At 40.6% G+C, this 22,431-nt stretch overlaps 1 gene segment (V, D, J or C); it reads left to right on the top strand.

The window, feature by feature from the left end:
* Positions 1-2,274: 2,274 nt before the first annotated feature.
* On the top strand, positions 2,275-18,833 carry LOC121273452 (the record flags this gene model as incomplete). The annotated part of the segment is given in 6 exon segments: positions 2,275-2,353; positions 2,644-2,953; positions 11,492-11,613; positions 13,158-13,463; positions 13,962-14,291; positions 18,706-18,833. Coding segments are annotated over 6 exon segments (1,275 nt in total), but the record flags the coding sequence as incomplete, so codon positions are not given.
* Positions 18,834-22,431: the final 3,598 nt, after the last annotated feature.

Genomic DNA, 22,431 nt, shown 5'->3' with positions numbered 1-22,431 from the left:
GTTACTAATTAACAATATTTAGCATTTGGATTTGACTTTGAGCCAAGCAACCAATGAGGAAACTCATTTTCAATTTAACTTGCCAGAACCCTTAGGTGTTTCCTCTAAATAACAATGCGCGTTAGAGCCTCTTTGAGTGCACTCGCTGGGTTCCTGCCAAATACCTCCTGGAGAAGGTTACCATCAACATCAATGTCCATATATTTGAATTAACTTTTTAAACATGACATTATTCGGCTACACAAAAATACATATTTACAGCTTATTAAAATAAATGATTATCTTTGCTAAGCTCCATGTTCAAAATAGCATAAAATAGAAACATAAATTTATTTCGAATAAAAATCATGTTCATTATTCAAAGCCGTTATTTGGTACTTCAAGGAGAGCTGGAGGAAGATTTGACAAACTCTTATACTCATTCTGTAAAGAAAGAAGTAGGAAAATCCAGCCATTTGTTTTTCTCTCTCCTTTAAGTGGAAATGGTTTCAATCCTTTGTGCTTCCTCAGACATTCTCAGATTTGTGTTCCTCATCTGAAGTGAAGTCACTGTGTCACTGATTAGCAGCTGTGTATTCTACAGCTACATTTTTATTGGTTTAGATTTGTCTCCCACAAACCAGTTGGCAATTAATAAATATATGGTAAAATTTCGATCCACTTCAGCGGCAGAGACTGCATTTCTTTCTCGTGTAACATGCCGCTAAACCCTGATGCACTGCAAACATGAGAACACTGTATGTTTCAAAGCCGGTCACTATGAATGTTGGCTTCATGGTTTTGGAAGCTGCAAGATTTTTCAATGCTGAATGCTTTGTTGGTTCCGATTCACGAGCTTCTCTTGATATAAAGCTGATCTGAGTCGCACGTGTCTCCGACCATTATAAGCATATATGTTCGCTGATGATTGCCCAATGTTCGCAATGTGCAACTGATCTGAAACAGAAGCATTCTGTGCCAATATGCAGCAACACCTGAAATGTGGTCAGGCTTCGGTCGAGGTGAGGCAAGTAACATTTGCCCCACACAATTGCCTCGTAATTATTATCTCGAAAAATGAGAAGATCTAACCCCACCACACCGCCCCTCCACCCCCACACCACCACCCCGTGCCATTCAATGGCATTACCATTGCTAAATCCACAACCTGTAGTTTGCCATTGACGAGAAATAGAACTAAACAGCCATATGAATATTGTTCCTGCGTGAGAAGGTGTGAGGCTGGGAATTCGGAGACCAGTAATTCACTTCCTGACTCCCCAAAGCTTGTAAAACAACTTTTTGGGACACATCATGTGTGTGATGGAATACTCAACGGCTTGCCTGGGTAAGTGCAGCTCCATGAACACTAAAGAAGGTGAACACCATCAAGGCAATGCAGCCCGCTTCATCAGCAACCGATCCCACCTGAACCATTACTCCTTCCAGCACCGACGTACAATGACAAAAATGTTTGCTAAAAACAAGGTGCACTGCAGCAATTCATCAAGGCTCATTCAACAGTCGCTTTTAAAGCCGGAGTCGGCCACCTAGAAGAGCAAGGGCGCAGACGCATGGGAACACCGCCAACTGTAAGTTCAACTCGAAGCCGCACGCCTTCTTGAACTGGAACTACTTAGCCGTTCCTCCACTGTCACGGAAACAAAATATTGGAACCTGCTTCCCCACAGCAAGATAGGCGCACCTGCAGCAGTTGGATAACATCTGCTCCAACATGCTGCTCACCAGCACCTTCTCAGGGCAATCGGGATAGACAACAAATGTTGACTTTGCCAGCGACTGCCTCCTTCCAGCAAAAAAGAGGAAAAGAGTCCTTAAGTTACAACTAATTTGCGAACGATTCTCCAAACGTCGGACAATCGGGAAACGTTAGAAAAATGCAAGAAGAGACACTTATTTAATGTGAGGCGCCTCCGGATCCAACCTGTAGAGCTATCCATAGTGCAATAACAATCACATTTCCCATTTCCAAGGTTTAGTCGCATAACTGGATAACACTTTGCATTATAGCAATGAATTTATTGGTATAAAGCGATCGAGATTCCGAAAAATTGTAACAGTCTGATAGCATCAATTCGCTATTGATTTGCAAAAAAATCCATATCCTGTGAAGGGAGGAGGGAAGGAGGGTTTTAATTTACAATGTAATTCATTGTTAACGATGGATTCTCAGCTGGAACATTCGTGCGGAAGAATGCATTCCAATGAGACATCACTGAAACATAATTAAGCCATACGGATCAAAAAGCTACATTTAAGCATAAGCTTTTGTAAATGTACAAGAACATTCTATTGGTGGTGCGGAAGTTGGATATGTACCCCGTAACCGCCTCAATGAGCGAATCAGCAACTGGTATATGTAACCCCGCCCCCGTCTTCCTGATATTTAAATATCGGTTACTGGAGCCTCAATTCAACAGCCCAGGAACAGGTTGCTCAGTGAAATCTTGATAGAACCATTCTCCCAATTAACCAAAATGAAGAGGTTGGCGATTTTTCTCAGCTTATTGCTAAGTTCCTTATTCCGTGAGTATTTTTAAGTTTTAATCAAGTCTCTCACTCTGACTGCCTCAGTGTTACTTTATCTCAGGGCTCAGGAATAATTTCACCTGGATTAACCCTCGGAGTTGATTTTTTTTTAAGGTGTCCAGTCAGATGTTGTGCTGACTCAGCCAGAGGCAGTGAGCGGGTTTCCTGGAGGTTCCCTGAGACTGACATGTAAAACCAATGGATTCAATCTTGGCAGTCAATGGATGGCCTGGTTCCGGCAGGTCCCTGGAGAAGGCTTGGTTTGGATGTTTTACTACCGTGATTCGTCCGGGAGCCATCATGCCCCAGGGGTTGAAATCCGATTTACTGCCTCAAAAGACACTTCAAGCAACATTTTTGCTTTGGACCTGAAGAACCTGACAACCGAAGACACCGCCATATATTACTGTGCAATGATGTCACAGTAAGAGGAATTAGCTCCAGACCCGTACAAGAACAGATCGACGGGTAATTCAAGAATTGATAACGGTCAGTAATAGTATTATTTGGAATATTAAAGCAATGTTGCGAACAAGATCACAACTGCCTTCTTGCGGAATTGTCACACTGAGAAGCGAACGAGCCGAGTTTTTTTCTGGTGTGAGAGTTTGGCTGTGGACATCCTTACAGTTAAGACTGCCATCTGTTGCATGGCAGGATCTGATATTTGTGTTTTATGCGCCTGATACTTGGATGCAGTTGCCTTTCATTGCGCTTTGTAAAGTGTTGCCTAAATTCCAAAGCAGATGAGAATTAAACACTATTTGAAGGGAATGTTAAGAGGCGGCACTGAATAGAGAGTGATCGCAGTTTTTGTGCCAGAGTACTTCACTGTGGTGCTACAGGAGAGGAGTGGGTCGAACGTACTCTGCCTCGACTACTGGGGACAAGGGACCATGGTGACAGTGACGGCAGGTAACAAGCAAACACTCGATTAGTAAATGTTTTATTTGCATCTTCGTACTGTGTTTGTGTTTAGTTTAATAACCCATTAGTTCACTGTAGCATGTGACTGGTGCAATTCCTATTAAGATAGTTTTCAATTTTTCATGCAATTCCGACGATTAAAATGAATTATATAAACGAATTATTTCTCTACAAGAATAACGTGCTGCTGAAGGTTCACTCCATGTTCGGTGTAATTTGGCTTCGATCTACTGGGAAGGCGTGTGGCTGGCTTACTTCAGATAATTTAAATAACTAAGAGAGCTTGGTGTTTCTGCAAAGTTTAATCTCCATGGCCGTAAGTGTTGTGATGAAATGCAAACAGCAAGTGTTTAGACAATGTTGAAATACAATTGTACTTTAGGGTTTCTGTCGTGGTTAATCCAAATAACATCTGCATGCTGCAATGTTTCTGAAGGAAAGCAGCGTGTGTTTAACAATGTTTGAAATACGATTTTAGGCAGAAAACCGAATGTTTTCAAGGTGAAAAAATAATTTTAAACTTCGTGTTTTAAAATAAATTTTTGTAATTTTGTGTGTGCTGATTTACATTGATACGTATTAATATAGTGTTGACTTATATCTACCTTAAATAAGAACAACAATAAGAGACATTCCCTGCTTGGATCAGATTTAAAATAATGCAACGTAAATATTGTAATGTAGTAATGTCGCCCGATAGTACTTAAATACACTGTGAAAATCATCACCAATGTACTAAACATGATCCATCCAAATTCAATCCTTCTGCCATAATTTCATATTTCAGTTTATTTTAATAAATGATTCGATCAGTGACAGGCAGCTTCGGTGCAATAGATTGAGGTTTATTTGAAACGTTACATCTGATGCTGCTGAAAATATTTAGAGAATGAAGCAATTGTGGGATCCAATCCTTCGGTGTTGTGATTTGGTGTTTATCCGTTGAGGAGAGTGTGTGCCTGGGTTATTCTGAATAGCGTAAGCTTGTGAAATTGGTGATTCTGCACTGTCTAATGTCGATCACATTCAGAGGATGCTGGCTATGTGTTTAAACCTGGTTGAAGGAGGGTATAATGAGAAAAGAAAAGTTTAAGGAATAAAACAATATTTATTGATCATGCCGCGCATATTTTAATGAAATGTTAATTACAAATTCGGCTATACTGTATTGTACACGATCCTTACATTTAATACGTCAAATAGTACTGTAATTATAAAGTACTTTGAAGTGAATCTGATATGGAGTTAAAATGACTTAACACAAATGTTTATAATGCGGCAATATTTCCTAAAATTATGAGAATAACGAAGAGTATCAATATGCATTTATTATGCATTGTCTGACTTCCAAAATTCTGCACAATTAACACTACCTGGGAAAATGCGGAAATTCAAGGCAATATTTTGTTCTTCCTCTGACCATACAGACCTCACTGCAATGTTCAGTTTAATCAAGAGTTCCAAATTATTTGCGTCCTCCCTGTTTTATGCAGATGATTGAAAGGTACTGAATAATTGCCAGTAAAAGGTGCGCTGTAAATTGCTGTGAGCCAATTCAATATAGTTGCTGGGTTACCGAACTGTTACTGGGCAGCCGAAACCACATTGTTCCTTCTAAATTACCTGTTGTTAGAGAGTGTGACTATTATCACTGAAACAGTTTTAAACAGTTTGCAAGAGGGATAGTCTTTGGCAGAGAAAGAATTGCTCATATGTTGCTATGCAAATTCAGAGGGAGTGCAGAATGCCTAAGGCTGGAGATGGATAGAAACCGCAATTGAAGCAGGGTAGCAATCATAAATGTAACTTTTGAATTAAACAGCAGCTAATCCTCCAAAACTGTGCTGCATACAGGATAGAATTAAAGACAATGAACAGATATACCTGAGAGCTACAATTAATTCTCACTAAAATTGATGTTCCTTTTGCTCAATGTTGCAGTTGGTGCAGATGAATTGTTATCTCTCAGTTTTACACTGACCATTCCGGATCTTAATTTCAAAAAGTAGAATAATCAGTTTAATGCTCATTTACCTGCATTGTGTGAATATGAATTACAGGAGTAATATCTAAATGCTTGTCTGCATTATTAATTAGCGGAGACTCTGATAATGACCAAAATAGCCAGAGTTGTTTTTAATGCAACTACCTTTAAGATTTAGGTTAATATTTAATTTCCGGAGCCTTGTTTTAGTTAACAGATTATGTTATAATGCCTTGTTCATTACTGAGATGAGTACCTTGATAGAAGTTGAACAATTTTAATTGATCACTTCTAAACGCAGCATGTGAAATTCTCTTTGATAATAGATGATGTGTATGTTGTGTCAGTGTGGTGAGGACCGTAAAGAGTTTACAGATTTGCAAGTAGAGAACAGTGCAGTGTAATAGATTATTGATCATATTATTTTTTTAAAATGGGTTTTAAATTAGATTAGATAATATATTTGTCTGAATGTGTATGGAATATATTGTTTAGTTTTTATGAACTGTCATATTAATTCATTTAAAACTCTATGATTTCAAAAAGCACAAATCAGAAACGTGTATCAAAATAACTAATTTAGAATAATAGAGCAAATGATTGCCAAAATAAAATTGTAACATAATAAATGTTCGAAATTATTAAACTTAAATGATCTCCTCAAATATGCTGCGTTGTGATCAGGGTTACAGATTTGCAAAACCTCAGTTTATTTTTTTTTAAATTAACTGAGAAAACAACAAGTTGCTTAGCTTTGCTTGGCTCGATAAGGTGTGACTGCATATTTAGTCAATTATCTTTTTGTTTTGCCTCGACATTTTCACTGGTTATATTTAATTCTGAAATGATGGATGTCAAGTCAGTGGATAATCGATGCTGAACATAAATTTCTCCCGATTTACTAAATTCTTACCCTGTCAGTGAGACCGTGTTACAGGTGTAAAATTACCCTGAATGAAAATTAACTTGAAGGACCTGCTCCCAGCGAAGCCAATTCGTATAAATTTTGAAGATTGCAGGCAGATAGGGAGAAATTGCTGCCAGTTAAATGGAGCTTTTCAAGTAAGTATTTGTTTTGTTCCAATGATATGATGTTGGTGGAAATTGGCCAAACAGTTACTCAAAATCAAAAGGCTTGATGGAAATTGACAGATTGTCGTGATCTACCTGCTAACAGAATGTTTTTGCATCCTTTATGCCTGTTCTGTTCCCGTGTGCCTGCTCACTGTGCAAGAATCAGGAATCCTCCTGACTGGTTGAGAACCTTCTGGTTTGTTCATCTGTACGTCAGGGAATGCAGTTCTATCCATTAACTGAAGAAATTTGAATTTTGAGAAAGGTGTAATTTTGGCTTTAAGTTTAAGGACGAGTGTCTTTAATAAGATGAATATCCCAGTTTGTGCCATTCAGAATGAACATTTCAGTACACACAAATTGGTGACGGTTATCTTATCTGTTGAGTATTTGCGGTATCTGAGCCGGGGGTGCTTGATGGTCCAGTGCAAAAGGAATTGTTCATTACCAAAGCAGTTTAGGCAGAACTTTAGGCTGAATTCTAATTCTGCTGTAACTGATGTTATGGTAATTGCCAGGACAGTGGAAGCTTTAGAATCACTTAACTATTCTGTCGCTAACCTGAATGTGTTTGCACTGGCAGAGTTCAACAAAAATTAATCAGTATCAAACTAATAAAGTATGTTTTGTCGAGCTCAATATATAAAAATACACTTCACATTTGTCTGAAGAAACATCAGATAGTTATTTTACAATGATTTCAAAAAATGCACAGTTTTTGACAAAGAGTTGCTGGCTAATCGCTTACAATATCAAACCATTATTTAATCAGATTGACCTGACCAGAGATCACATTCAGGTTTTTTTCAGGAAGTGACTGTAAGACTCCAGAAATCAGTATGTGCTCTGCTATGATGGAAACTGGAAATAGTTTTCACAATTCAAATGGACAGTATGGTGTCTTGCTCTCTATACAACCCAAACTGCGATGGAATGCTTGATGGGGAAATATTCATGTAGATGTGCTCAATTCATTTCTAACCCGAACACAAACAGCCCGAAGAGTGTTTTTGGGCCAGCAGAGAGGCAGTCTGAATTTGTCTTTAAATCCTTCTTGACTAGAAAGGCAGGATTGAATGGAGACTTAAAAATCAATTCCCTTAAAGCTATTCAGAATTGTAGCGACTATAAAATTTATCTACCTACATACATACCTATGAGTCTTTCTACCTATCTACATATGATTCTGTACATCTATATCGATCTTAGATTATTTTCAATATTCACTCTACCACGGTTGATCTTTTGCACTTCAACAAATTAAGGATAATCTGTCCTAGCCATTGACGGGACAGAGCAAGGCGTGTTCTACATTATATCCACCTTATTTTGATTGTGAACAGTCAATATTTAATTATTATCACATTGGGACCTATAATCTCCAGCCAACTCTTATAAATCCTGATCGGACAGTGTAAAACGGTCTCTACCTCTTTCTGATATTACTCCCGCAGCCAAGAGGGCTGTTTGGATTCATTATCACTCTCCTTCTAACCGTTAATATAGCTGACCTGACAGACAGACAACGCAGACAGTGTTTCAATGTATCTATTTTCTTGTTGCATCTTGCTGGGAGATTTTGTTCTGGCATTGTAAAAGAAAACTTAATTTGAACGTAAACAGTAAACTGATTCTTAGAGCCAGACACATAAAAATGAATCACTCCACAGTGTAGATGAAGGAAGGCAAATTTATTGAATTTGGCATAGTTTTTGATTATTTAGCTTTCCAAATGTTAAGTGTTCAATCAGTTTGAATATCGGATTGTTTGATCAAAATTTGTAGCGCACAACCACCGTCTCAAAGGCAATTCGGGAGGAGCAATCAATCCTGGCATAGCCAATGATGCACACATCCCGTGTTTTTTTTTTATGTGTTTGCTTTTGAGCGCAATTTCACTTCAATTTGTTTCAGGAATTGATTGTGAAGCTCCCGAGAACATTACCTGTTCTGATCTGATGGGAGATTGGGAGTTACTTTGACAATTTAAATGGAGAACGAGTTGATTCCCATACAAAAGAACCATCATGGTGAAATTGTGTTTAAAACATTTATTCTCTTCATTTTCCCTTGAAGGTAACGGGAAAGGACCATCTAGAATCAATTGCAATACTAGACTCTGTCACCACACAAGTTAGGAATTAATTTAATAACGTTTCTGTGAGACATTTAAAATGGTACAGTCAGTCTGCAGCCAGCAATGACTCACAATATCCTGTAAGGCTCTAAACTTTGATGGAACACCACATATCCCTTCAGTGTAGAGATTTTATTTTTCTTTATAGCAGAGGATAAACTAGACCTGACAGAGGTATTGAACATTATGAAGAATTTCCTTCTGGAGGAACGTCTGGATGCCCAAATTGCACTGAGTAGAGTGTAATCAGAGAACCGTAGATTTTGACAGCACACAAGGTAGCCCTTCAGCCCATCTTGTCTTGTGTCTGCTCTGAAAGAGGTATTCAATTAGGTCACGCAAGCCAGATTTCACTCAGAGGACTGAAAGTTAGATTTTTTTAAAAGTATATGCCTGGATACCTGGTGCGTGCGATAGCTTGAAATCCCAGACCAGTTGGCTCACTTGCTGCTTATTTCGCTTGTTTATTACCAATCTGCTTGGCAGAGGAAACAGCTTCTCTCTATTTGCTCTATCTAAAGGTCTAATCATTTTGTTTAGGTGCATTATCCATCCTCTTAAACTATTCTGCTCTGAAATGAACAGTCTTAACATCCCTTATGCTTAACCAAGGTCCCACATTCCTAATATCATCCTGGTAACGTTCTGTCCGCTGAAGAAGACATTGGCATTATTCCTAAAGTGTGGTGCCCGGAATTGTACACACCATTTCAGCTGAAGTCAGACCTGTAACTTGTAAAAGGTCATCATGCCATGAGTTTTTTTTCAAAATATGTTCAAAGCCCCTATCGATCTGAAACACTTTCTTACCAACCAGACCAGCTTTCTCTTCCACCTTGTGAATATGGACTCCCACTTGCATTTTGCGAGCACCTTCTTAAATTTATGCCATTTGGATTACAAGCCCTATTGATGTAGTTCCTCCAAAGTGTAGCACTTGATGCTTATGTATATTGAACAGCACTATGTGCCTGTCCATATCCTGTATCCTCCTCGACACGCACCACGTTAGTTATAGCAAGAAATCATTGCCCTAACATTGGCTCCTTTGAGACCTCACTTTCTCCTCTTTCCCGTCAAAAATGCACTTGCTCACCAAACACTCCACCTCTTCTCGTGCAGCAAATCTTAAACTCAATGTAGCTTCAATCCTTTAATCCCAGTGGCTTCTTTATCTACAATAAGCATTCGTTAGGCACTTTATAAAATGCTATTGGAAAGTACAATTCTAGATATCCGTCTCTCGCCGTGACACAAAATGGACGCTCTGGTATAGGTTTGCCCTTATATCCAGGATCTGACCTTCAGATCCATGGTGTTCAATTGATTCCAATATCAGGGGCTGTGTGCAAGGGCGACAGATATGGCACCGTCTGGTTTACGCCAATGGCCATGATGAATGTTTAACCCATGTTTATTGTTTCATTTTCAGAGCTCGCCGATAACTAATTGAATAATAATATCATAGTGTGGTATTGTCATTTAAGGCACATTCGGCCCATCAAGTCTATGCCGACTCTTTGTGTTGCAATCTTTTCAGACACTCCTCCTCTACTATCCACATTCTCCAAAAGCTTTTATTTTTAAGTGCCCACTCACATTCCTTCAGAAATAATTGAATTCTCTTCTTCCACCACCTTCGTTGGCAATGAAAGCCAAGCCATTACCACTCATTCCCAATTTTTCCATAACCTTTCCTTTATTGACACTAAACCATCCTGCAATTTATGCCTGTAGCTCATCAACCGTATTGCTATGTTTGCATTCATGCATTGTAATCTGTCTTTATATTCCTCGTATTTCTTATTTCGCTTCTATATAACATGAAACTATTTAATTCTTTCGCACTGTCCAACACTCTCACTTCATAAGCCGAGTTCTTCTTTTCTGCGTCTACATGTTGGTGCACAACTCTTTGCCAATTGAGTTTAAATCCTGCCCAACCATTTGAATGAATATTTAAGGAATGACAATATTAGACATTTGGAGATGAAACCTGCCTCAAAGTTCCAATCATTTCAGTGAAAATAAGAGATGACGGCAACGATCATGAAAGTAGTCCTTGTTCCCAACGTTGAAATGCTGGAACATTTTGTGCACAATAACAAGGGCCATTTAACGTGGAAATTTCAGTTAACTAATTGGGATTCGCATTTAATTGGCTTCAGCTAATTGAGTGAGAGAGGAGCAAGTTCGGGAGATACTCAACCAGGAGAAAGGGATCGGAAAAAAAAAGTCACATTGAGGCCCTCTTCCTGAAAAGCAGAGAGAAAGTGATAAACTCAATTCAATGACGATTCATCTACATGTTGACTGTAAGAAACCAGGTGATGCAAAATATTGCTCTTCAAACTTGTGCAGTAAATTCATCAGGCCACATTTTAAAGACAAGTCTAAGCATTTATTGTAAACGTGCTTTATTGACGTGGGAACAGACATTTAAAGAGAATAAAAGCTAGTCTTAATAATGCTGATGATGAAATGGCCTGAAAGGCCCATCTGGTTCACTGAACTCCTTTAAGAAACGAAACTGCCCATCCTAGCCCGGCCTGGCCCATCTGTGATTCCACATCCACATCAAAGTTGTTGACACTTAACTCCCCTCTGAAAGGGGCACACACGTCAAAGGGGCATTAGGTTGGGCGACATAAGCTGGCCTTGCCAGCGACTTCCACGCCCAATTAAAGAATAAATTTTTTTTAAAACAAAGATAATTGAGCAAATGCTTGCTTTGGCAGTTAGGTTTTAAAGCAATATATCTCCGTTTGTCATCGGAAAATATTTCCATTGTATGCTGGTGATGAGAGGTTGATAGCAAGATAATTTCTGCAAGAGTTCAGTGGAAATAAAGCGCAACAACCTAAAGTGAAACTGTTTGGGGACTGGTTCAGTCACACGCTCTATACCTGCCAGGTCACTCATAAAGAGGCCACTCAAAGCCGAAACATCACCAGACCTGAGGGTAAGAGACAAAGCCTGAGAAAGTTAAAGGCCAGTCTAGGTGCCAAACATTATATTGGATGAGTAAAAGCCCTCGAATTCATCATATTTGCCAATCGTGTAGTTTGAGTTTCATTCCAATGTAAATCACAAGGAAGTATTTCTCCTCTTTACAAATATCAGATTTTTAGTGACTGGACTTTCAAATGGCCATTGTCATAAAGTAGGATATTCAGAAGCCATTTGCTGCGCCACAACCTGCGAGAAGGAGCGAAATCAGACCGACTAAATTATTATTATTTTTTTTATTTTGGTTTCATTCTGTTTCTTGAGGGGCCCATATTGTCCTGGAAAGAGTTAAACCCCAGCTGGATACTCCCAGTGTTTTTTTTTAGTTTTTATTTCAGATTTCCAACATCCGCAGTATTTTGCTTTTAGAACGAAGAGAAGATTATGGGTTTTCTTTGAGGCACTGCCGGGGAATGTGATATCAAACGGGCAAAGCAGACAGTTTCGGGTTTAACATCTCATGTTAAAATCGGTACCTCGCACAAAGCAGCACTCACTCAGTGCTACATTGCAGGCATTAGGTACACTTGTTTTCAAAAACTTGGAGTGCGAATTGAACTCACTTCCTTTGTGAATAACAATTTCTTTGTGTTCAAGATTCCAAAAGCCCAGAAAAAAAGGTGATATTTTGTTTCATTTTATCCTACATTGACTGATCACACTGGGAGTAGGATCAGTGTCTGCAAGCCTTTACTTGTAATTGTCAACGACTCAACTTCTGACATGGATGTGCACTTTATTTCTGTTACTGTTCAGATTGAGCAGCGCTGATGGCAGTTTTCATAGACTCGGCTGCACTCCTTTCAGTATAAAAAATTAATGGGTGATCGAATTAAGGTGTTTCAGTTCATTCATGAAATTGGACATGAAGAGAATATGTTTGCTTTGGACTAGGTCCTCCCAATTAGTGATTTAAATTTTCTGATGACATCTAAAATGTCTAGGGTGTGATTTGGGCAATGATTTCCTTCAAACTATGGAATATTGTAACTTTGATTTATCCCACGATTTACTGAGGTTGGGAATCAATCCACATTTATCCACATTTAAAAAAATAAAACTGACTTTCTTTCAACAAGAGTATCGCGGGTGACAGAACAGGGGAGGTGTTAAATGGAGTCAAGGCACATATTTTTACAGAGCGATGCAAAGGACTGAATGTTCTCCTCCTGTGATATAACCACCCTATCATTCTCTGATTCCTTGATTTCGGGACGAGTGATTTTCTGCCTAAAAAACGATTGTACCTGACCTTATTAACATTGTTGCACCGGCATTTGGTTTAGTCATTCCCAGTGGTTCTGGGTGGACATACACATGGAATGTTATGGAGTCTCCCGGAATTGTTTCAAGTCACTTCAAATAATGAAGGTGTTTACACGGCAGGGGGAGATCAAATATCAGAAATAAACATTCTACTTGTGAGATTGAAAGCTGAATACCGGGTTTCTGATTCTGAAGATGATGTTTTGGTTGACATTCATTTCTGCTTCACAGTTTCTGAATGCACCGATCCGGTGATTACTCTACAGCCACCGCCAATAGAACAGGTCTTACTGGAGGTGACAGTGACCTTAACCTGCACCGTGAGTAACGCCCCTTATGGAGTCCTCGTATCCTGGGCCCAAGAAAAGAAGCCTTTGAAATCAGAGATTGCTGTCCAGCCAGGAGAGGTTCCTAATGGCGTGGTCAGCCACCTGAACATCTCAACACAAGCCTGGCTGAGTGGGGCTGAGTTCTACTGCGTGGTGAGCCATCAGGATATGCCGACTCCTTTAAGAAAGTCCATCCACAAGGAGGAAGGTGAGTGCTGAGATTGAAACAAAAAGCGAGCCATTGTGCAGATTCCCAGTGTAAGGTACAATTATTAGTGGTCAGTGCATTAATGGGCTACTTTGATGGGTAATTCCACTGACAGAAACATCTGGGCCAATAGGTGATGCGTTTGAGTAGAACATCCACAAGTAGGCGAATGAACAAGAAACTGTTCCACAGGATTAGATGATATAAGGTGGGAAGAGCATGGCGTGGAGCTCAGCCAACAGCACAGAGCTGTTGGGCCGAGTAGCCTGTTTCTGTGCTGTGAATTTGATGAAATTTTCTCGTCCAATCCCACATATTTTCAGGGTAAATGATTGCATCCACCTCTGCTCCAAGCTAGAAAACCGGTAAGATCCCAAAGTGGAAAATGGAGATCTGGAAAAGTCAACACAAAACACATTTCTCGCACATCAAGCCACCAATGACATTGTCCCTGGAATTCCACATTTTCTTTTGAAATGTATTGTAAATTTTTTGCAGCTAAATATCCGCTGGAACCGTCCATCTCTGTCCTCCTGCCCCTGGCTGAAGATGTCTCCCCTCAGAGATTCATCTCCCTCAGCTGCTTAGTGAGAGGTTTCTCCCCCCGAGAGATCTTCGTCAAGTGGACCGTCAATGACAAGCCGGTGAATCCAGGGAACTACAGGAACACCGAGGTGATGGCGGAGAACGGCAATAACTCCTTCTTCATGTACAGCCTGTTATCCATTGCAGCGGAGGAGTGGGCCAGCGGCGATTCTTACTCCTGTGTGGTGGGACATGAAGCGATTCCCTTGAAGATTATCAACAGAATGGTTGATAAATCCAGTGGTAAACCGAGTTTTGTGAACATTTCCCTTGCACTGATGGACACCGTTAGTTCATGTCAATGAGAATCTATCACTTACATTTCGTACTTTAGTAGAAATAATAAAGTATTTTCTTCCAGTTGTGAATTAAATACACAGCCACTTAATTAATTGTGTTTTCCAGTTTCGCTACTTTTAGACCTGTTTAGTTGATGTCAGGAATTTACAGTTGTCAAACCCGCGTCTCGTACAATCAGTGCCCCCAGCTCAGATATACCCTGGCTTTGAGTCAGAATAATGCTCATTCATTACAGAATTCTGCAAAGTTACTTTATCAACTTGTCCCTCGCTGAGGTGAATTCTGACAATTTCCCATTTCCCACACACAGCAGTAGTATTTAGATCCCGTTGTTCCTGTTTCACTTTTCGTCCATCCATTCAAACTTCTACCAGCTGGAAGTTGCCGCATTGCACCCACTGGGAACTGAAGTGAGGGTCACACGGGAAGGAGAATTGTATCTCCACTTAACCAACATAGAAAGGGGGCACGGCATTAGTTAACGTAATGTACCAGCACCTCCCCAACAGAGACAATCAGAGGGGAAATAGTTTAGCCAACGAGAGGGAGTGGAGAGGGGAACACTAACTCACTAGACTCCCAGTTCCAGAGCAGTGGATTTAGAAGTGAACAGGTGTCTATGATATGTGTTCAGATACACGGCGGCTTCTAGCTTCCTGCGCTCAGGTGGTAAAGTTCAATCATGGTGCAACATGATATCCTTGAAAGTATTTTCAATCTCTATTTCTGGAAAATCACAAGTTGCCAATGATTTCTCATAATCCAAAACTGAACTGCTGATTCCATCCTTCCTGTTTTTCCGGTTCTGTTTCCATTGTTTCTGGGGTATTTCTGTTTAATTGTTGATTTCTATCGCTTGAAGACACATTGAACCCCAAAGAAAACACATTCATACACAAAATGGCGAATCGTGTTCACTATCGATCATACCTTCACTGTCACGCCCCGTTATTCATTCAGGGATATGTGGAACAACAATAAAAAAGTGCACACACTGACACAAGCTCATAAACACATACACAAGCATACATACACACGCACACACACACACACACATAGAAAAAGATACACACACACACCCTGGCACAAGATTACACACACACACACACGCACACACACACACACACACACGCACACACACACACACACACACACACAAACACATAGAAAAAGATACACACACACACCCTGGCACAAGATTACACACACACACACACACACACACACACACACACAGACTCACACGTACACACAAACACCCAAACACACACACACACATACACACACATACAAACACAAGGTCATACACATGCATGGAAAAAAGGACACACATGCACAAACATGCGCAAGCATACATATGCACACAAATATACAAATAGACACACACACACACACACACGCACACACATTCACATACATACACAAGCATACATACATTCACAAACATACGCACAGCCGAATATACACGGAGCCACTCATATAAGCACACAGATGCACACGCAAACACTCAGCTACACACTGATAAACATACACAGGCAAACACACAGAAACAAACCCACACAAACACGCACACACACACTCACAAGAGCGCACATATACAGAGGAAACATGCACAAATGCACACTCAGAGTAACACGCCACAAACATGCACATATGCAAACACACATGCACAAATATACACACACTCTCGACAAACAGGCACATACACTCATACACATACAAACGCACACACAAACACAGGTACATGCACACACATACACAAAGGCACATGCCATTGCACCTGCACACGCACACACGCGCATACACCTAAAAATGCATACTCTCTCAAACACATGGACTCACAGTCACACACATGCAAACGTGTGTGTGCATACACACACAAGTAAACATACACACAACAGAAACAAATACAGATATACACAACACCTTAAGCAGACTCAGACAGGACGTTTAAAAATATACATGAACATGTTCATTACTATGCTTCAACGAACACAACAATATAGCTCTAAAGACATACTATCACACACAATAATGCAAATGCATAGGCATTTCCATGCACACATTAACAGATTGACACACGGGCACACAGACACATAGATGAACAGGCAGCAGCATTTTCACAAACAAAGGACAAGAAACAAATATGAACATATTCACACACTCACAATAACACAAACACATATAAAACACACGTTTTAGTACACATGGAAAAATAGACAGACATGAACACAGAGTTATAAACATCCATCAACACATAAAGTTAAGCCTTAACATACTTCCACGCTCATGGGGGCTAAATCATTAACATAGCAAACATAGAACATAAAACGTCATAATTTCAGACACATTAACAGGCATGGACGTAAACAAAACCAACATCTGACAGCATCTGCGGAGAGAAATACAGTTAACGTTTTGAGTCCACATGACTCCTCATCAAAATTATGGAAAAATAGAAAAGGAGGTGAAATATAAACTGGTTGAGGGGTGGGGGGAGGGTGGGACAAGGAGAGCTGGATAGAGGGCCAGTGATAGGTGGAGGCATAGAAGAGATTGCCAAAGAAATCATAGGCAAAAGGACAAATGAGTGTTGACGGTAGTGATGTTAGCTAAGGAACATGCTAATGGTGACATTAAGGGTAGAAAGCAGGACGAGCAAGTGACAGATGGCCCTCCTAGGGATGGGGGGAGGGGGGGAAGGGATCAAAATAGGCTAAAAGGTGGAGGTAAAACAATGGGTGGAAGTTAAATTAAAAATATAAGAAATAGGTGGGAGAAGAAAAATATATTAAAAATAATTTTTAAAAAAACTTATAAATTATTTCAAATATTGGACCATACGCACTCTGGGTGATCACTTTGCAGAACACCTCCAGTCTGTCTGCAAGCATGACCCAAACCTCCCTGTCGCTTGCCATTTTAACACACCACCCTGCTCTCATGCCCACATGTCCAGCCTTGGCCCGCTGCAATGTTCCAGTGAAGCTCAACGCAAACTGGAGGAACAGCACCTCATCTTCTGATTAGGCACTTTACAGACTTCCAGACTTAACATTGATTTCAACAACTTCAGATCATGAACTTTCTCCTCCATCCCCACGCACTTTCTGATCCCCCTGTTTCCAAAAATGTATGATTTTTAAAATAAATTTTTAAAATATATTTTCTTTTCCCACCTATTTAAATTATTTCTTAATTTATTTCCATTCATTTTTTATCTCCACCTTTTAGCCTATTTCGCTCCGACCCCACCCCCCACCCCACCACATCACATTTCCACCGTCAACACGCCTTTGTCCTTTTGTCTATGACATCTTTGGCAGTCTCTTCTTTGCGGCCACCTATCACTGGCCCTCTATCCAGCTCTACCTATCACTCAACCAGCTTATATCTCACCTCATTTCTATTTTTCCTCAGTTCTGATGAAGAGTCATCCGGACTCGAAATATTAACTGTATTCCCGTCCGCAGATGATGTCAGACCTGCTGGGTTTTTCCAGCTTTTCTTGTTTTTGTTTCAGATTTGCAGCATCTACATTATTTTGCTTTTCTGGACGTAAACAAACTCTTTGACACAGGCATTAATAAATGAACATAAACATCAACGCATAAACAGGCACACTGATACACACACATTTACAAATAAACAAACATACATACACAGCCACACATAAATAAGCACATCAGCATTCATTCCACATGAACACACACATCAGCATTCATATAACATGGCACACCAACACAGTTAAAGCCAGAGCATGAGACACTCGTGCACATATACGCAAATCATTTTTTTAGAAAGGGAATGCCAGGCTATAGACGGAAGTCGATTTCAAATGTACTTTTTTTAACGGACACATCTTCCACAAATTGCTCGGAGCACATAAAGACCCAGGAAACACACTGAAGCAACGGTCATAATTATAAACTGATTTAAGTAAATTATGTGCCAAACATTGCCACCACAAATAAACAAACAAGATGAAAATTCACAAAGAGTTCAGAGTCTCAGAGTTAGTGGGTATCAGTACCTATCATTAAAATAATTGTTATCAATTAGTAAACCTCCTGCAATTTACAAAATTGATCCAAAATGAACTGGTACCGAAGGGGGAAAAACATATTTTCCAATAGGGGCAGGATGAGGAATGTAAAGTGAGAACAGCTGTGGAGCTAGCGACAGGCAGAGACTGCCGAGACTCGCCAATTTATTACCAGATATGCACTGAAAATTTAAAAGAGAAGACAAATTAATAGCAGGAGGAAGATACAATAGATCTAAAATATATTTTAAAAAGTAAGTTGCCATCGGTTTCTAACAATGCAGTTAAATTTCCTCGGTTATATTCCTGTAGATTCCACAGACCGCATCTGGATTGAAGACAATGAGGACGATAATGGGAACATCTGGACAACCGCTTCCACATTCATCGTCCTGTTCGTCCTGAGCATTTTCTACAGCACTGCCGTCACTCTGGTGAAGGTGAGAAGATTCAATCCACTAACACTACAATCTGACAGAAGCGGTTTGAAAACTTTCTAAATATTTGAACAATTAAAAACTATAACTTAAATGCACCAGATCATAAACATCTGCTTCAGTATTTTCTCTCTCTTTTACAGATCAAGTGATCGGTTGAATTTCGGACCCCGTAGCTTTTCCTTTAATTCCAATTTAAAATATGTTCTCTTGGTCACTGTAAAAGTGAAATGTTCTCACTTTGTAATTCCTGTAACCGAACCTGTAACAGAATTTCCGTTTTTCTGTTTGAAATGTGCGAGATTTTAATGGTTGTAATGAAATTGGAGCATCTAATTTCCATGGACTTAGAATTCCATTTGTCGTTAATTAACTTTTCTCGTTCCTTAATCACTATTGTTCCCTTCCCTTTCCGTTGAGCCGCCGTTTTCTCTTTCTGATGTATGTTTCAGTGGTACATACAGTTTAACAACTCAGAGTGCATGTTCCCAATGTTACGCTCAGGCATTATATTCACGTTTGCTAACCTTAAAATAAACTTTCATGTAAAATATTCTCTGAAATTGCTAATGAATGTGGAATGAAAAGTGAACTAACCATGGCTTTGCTGAATTCCTTTTTCTGCGGTCCATCGACACTGCACCATTTTCCCTATTACACATTTCTCCCTATTTCACCAGTCCTGTCTGGGATCTATTTGCCCAGAAGGCCCCAATGGGCCACCCATCGTCCCCTCCGTGCAAAGGGACCTTTACCTCTGCCTTTTTCTGGCAATTGCCTGAGGCGGACCGATTGCACAGGGAGGGTCACCTCGGTGATTTGATTCATAATCTGGGTGGTCACAGTCACATGCCAAGTAATTTTAAGCAATAGCGTTCGGCTTTATCGGAGGCTGTCACATGACAGGATGTTGGAGCAGAAAACTTCCTTAACATTGCCCCAGCCAACACTCCCACGGTTGGTACAGTCAGGGTCATAACAGGGTAAAGATCCCTCTTCATTGTCCAATTAAACACTTTGAAGGCAGGGTTGCCGCTGGCTAGATATATAACGCAGGCATAACAGGGCGCACTAACCAAGGGGCGATTCCAGAGACTGGAACGTGTCTGGCACTGACATATGATCGAGTGAAAATCCTGTAAATTATTACAGAGCTTTAGGTCTATTGGACATAACGGGGGACAAAACCGCGAAAATGCTCAAAGACGGGGTTCCACGTGCTGCAGCAAGTAAACATAAACATGAGGCATGTTCCGTGATCCTGGGGCCTATCGGATACTGAGACACTGGCTTAGAATTATCTCTTAAAAACACAAACAGACATTACCCCACCCCACCCAAACCAACGCCTTTCTCTTAAGCATTTACACTGTCCCCATTCCCGTAAACACACACTGACTCTCCACTTCCACCTTTTCTTTTAAATCTATTAGCCCTGTCATTCTCCCTTTTGCTTCGAGAATGAACTGTTTCCCTGATCAGCTCATTCCTACTGATACCATCTTCCTGAACTCACTGAACATCACCCCAGGGATCCTCTCTCCCTGCTCCATTCCCTCTGATAACATCTCCGTAAACTCACTGAACATCACCCCAGGGATCCTCTCTGCCTGCTCCTTTCCTTCTGATACAATCTCCCTGAACTAAATGAACATCACCCCACGGTTACGTAATCACAGAAAATGCTGCAAAAACTCAGCAGGCGCGACAGCACCTGTGGAAGCAGGAAGAGAGTTGACTTTTGGAGTCCGCCTAATAAACGTTATAACGGCTCGAAATGTCAACTTCGTTTCTGTCTCCACAGTTGCTGTCAGACCTGCAGAGTTTTCTGTGTTTCTTTCAGATTTCCAGCACCTGCGGTTTTATTCTTTTATCACCCTTGGGGTTTTGTTCCATCTGCTTCATTGTTTTTTCAGTGGTTCCTTCAGCGCCTCCCAATCATGGGAATATCAGGAGAAGTTTCTCTCCACAACCTACTATTTCCAACATTTTCTCTAAAATCCCAGAGTTCACGGGCGAGGTTCCTTGTTGCTGAATGTAGGAAGAGTGAGGCAGGAAAAATTACCGACGCGTCTTAAAGACTCGGAATGCTGTTTGTTAATCGGTGAAGTTAATGTTTAAACCCTTTATCTCTCCCAATCTGACTCCCATCCTCTTCCACACTACCGTTCAGGACATTTGAAACAACAACAGAAAATGCTATAAAAGCTCAGCAGGTCTGACAGCATCTGCGAGGGAAAAGACAGAGTTAATGTTTCGAGTCCGTATGACTCTTCTTCAGAGTCTTCTTCTCTGAAGAAAAGTCAAACGGATTTGAAACGTTAATTCTGCCTTTCTGTCCACAGATGCTGTTAGACGCGCTGAGTTTTTCCAGCGTTTTCTGTCTGTGTTCCAGATTTCCAACAGCCGCAGTATTTTGCTTTTACCGTTCAGGATATCCCTCCACTGTTAGCTGCATTTATTTTTAGCCACCACCGTTGTGCTCCTGTGTTTCTCTGTCCTTTCCCAGTCTCGGAAAGACTCAATGGACGCACGGCCCCAGTAAGATGCCAAGAGCTCACTCCCACGGGCCCACAGTCCTCAGTCAGGGGTCACAGGCGGAACAAACCTCCCCGCTGAGCGGGGGCTGTGGACGGCCTGTGATCACTCGCTGCTGAATCAGTGCGGGAAATTACCAATTACAGTCGATATATGTTATGGTTCAATGAGTGTTGAAATTGAGTGGCTATTTTAATGAGGACGGAAGTCACCTTTTCATTCAATTGAAATGCCCTTTTTAATAAACAGCAGGCACGAGCAGGGTATGACTTCACAATAACATGGCCTTCGTCGATTGGTCCTGCAGCGAATGATGTCACAATTTTTCCAACACGTCACTGCACCGTGATTGGTTCTTGTTCCATTAAAGTCGGCTGTGCATCAGTTCATTATTCTTACTCTGGATATTCCAATATCCTTTTCGACAGTCACCCCAAACCTTATGAGACAATGATCGCTGTCTCCTTGATGTTTCGCACTGACACTTGATCTACCTGTCTAAACTCATTTGCAAGAGCCAGGTCTAGCAGTGCCTCCTTTCTTGTTGTACTGGACACATACTGCTGTACAACATTCCCCTGAACACAATCGAGGAGCTCTTGCCCTTCTCTGTCCTTTACACTGCGAGTTTCCCAGTCTATATTCGGGTATTTATTACTATTCTTTCATGTTTGCACCTCTGTGATTACCCTGCAGAGTTGTTCCATTACATCCTTCCTACTCGCAGATGGACGGCAGACAACACCTAGCACTTAATTGCACATTTTCCCCCTTAGCTCTCGCCAAATTGATTCTGTCCTTCAACATTCTGGGATACCCTCTTTCTGCAGCACTGCAATGCTCTCTTTAACCAATACCGTCACTCCCGTCCTTTTCTTCCTGCACAGTCTTTACTGCACACCTTGTACAGAGGAATATCTGGCATCCAGTCCTGCACTTCCTTGATCCTGATGAAAACGGAAATCTATGAAACGGGAAGCAGAGGCAGCGCGGCCGAATTTATGAGAGAATTGCAGTAAGGTGATGCAGTGCATACTTTCCAAAGCAGTAAGAGGACAATTAT

Source organism: Carcharodon carcharias, assembly GCF_017639515.1.
Source record: "Carcharodon carcharias isolate sCarCar2 chromosome 21 unlocalized genomic scaffold, sCarCar2.pri SUPER_21_unloc_4, whole genome shotgun sequence".
Lineage (NCBI taxonomy): Eukaryota > Metazoa > Chordata > Chondrichthyes > Lamniformes > Lamnidae > Carcharodon > Carcharodon carcharias.
The sequence above is the reverse complement of the archived record's forward strand: the minus strand, read 5'-3'. Positions and strand labels throughout refer to the sequence as shown.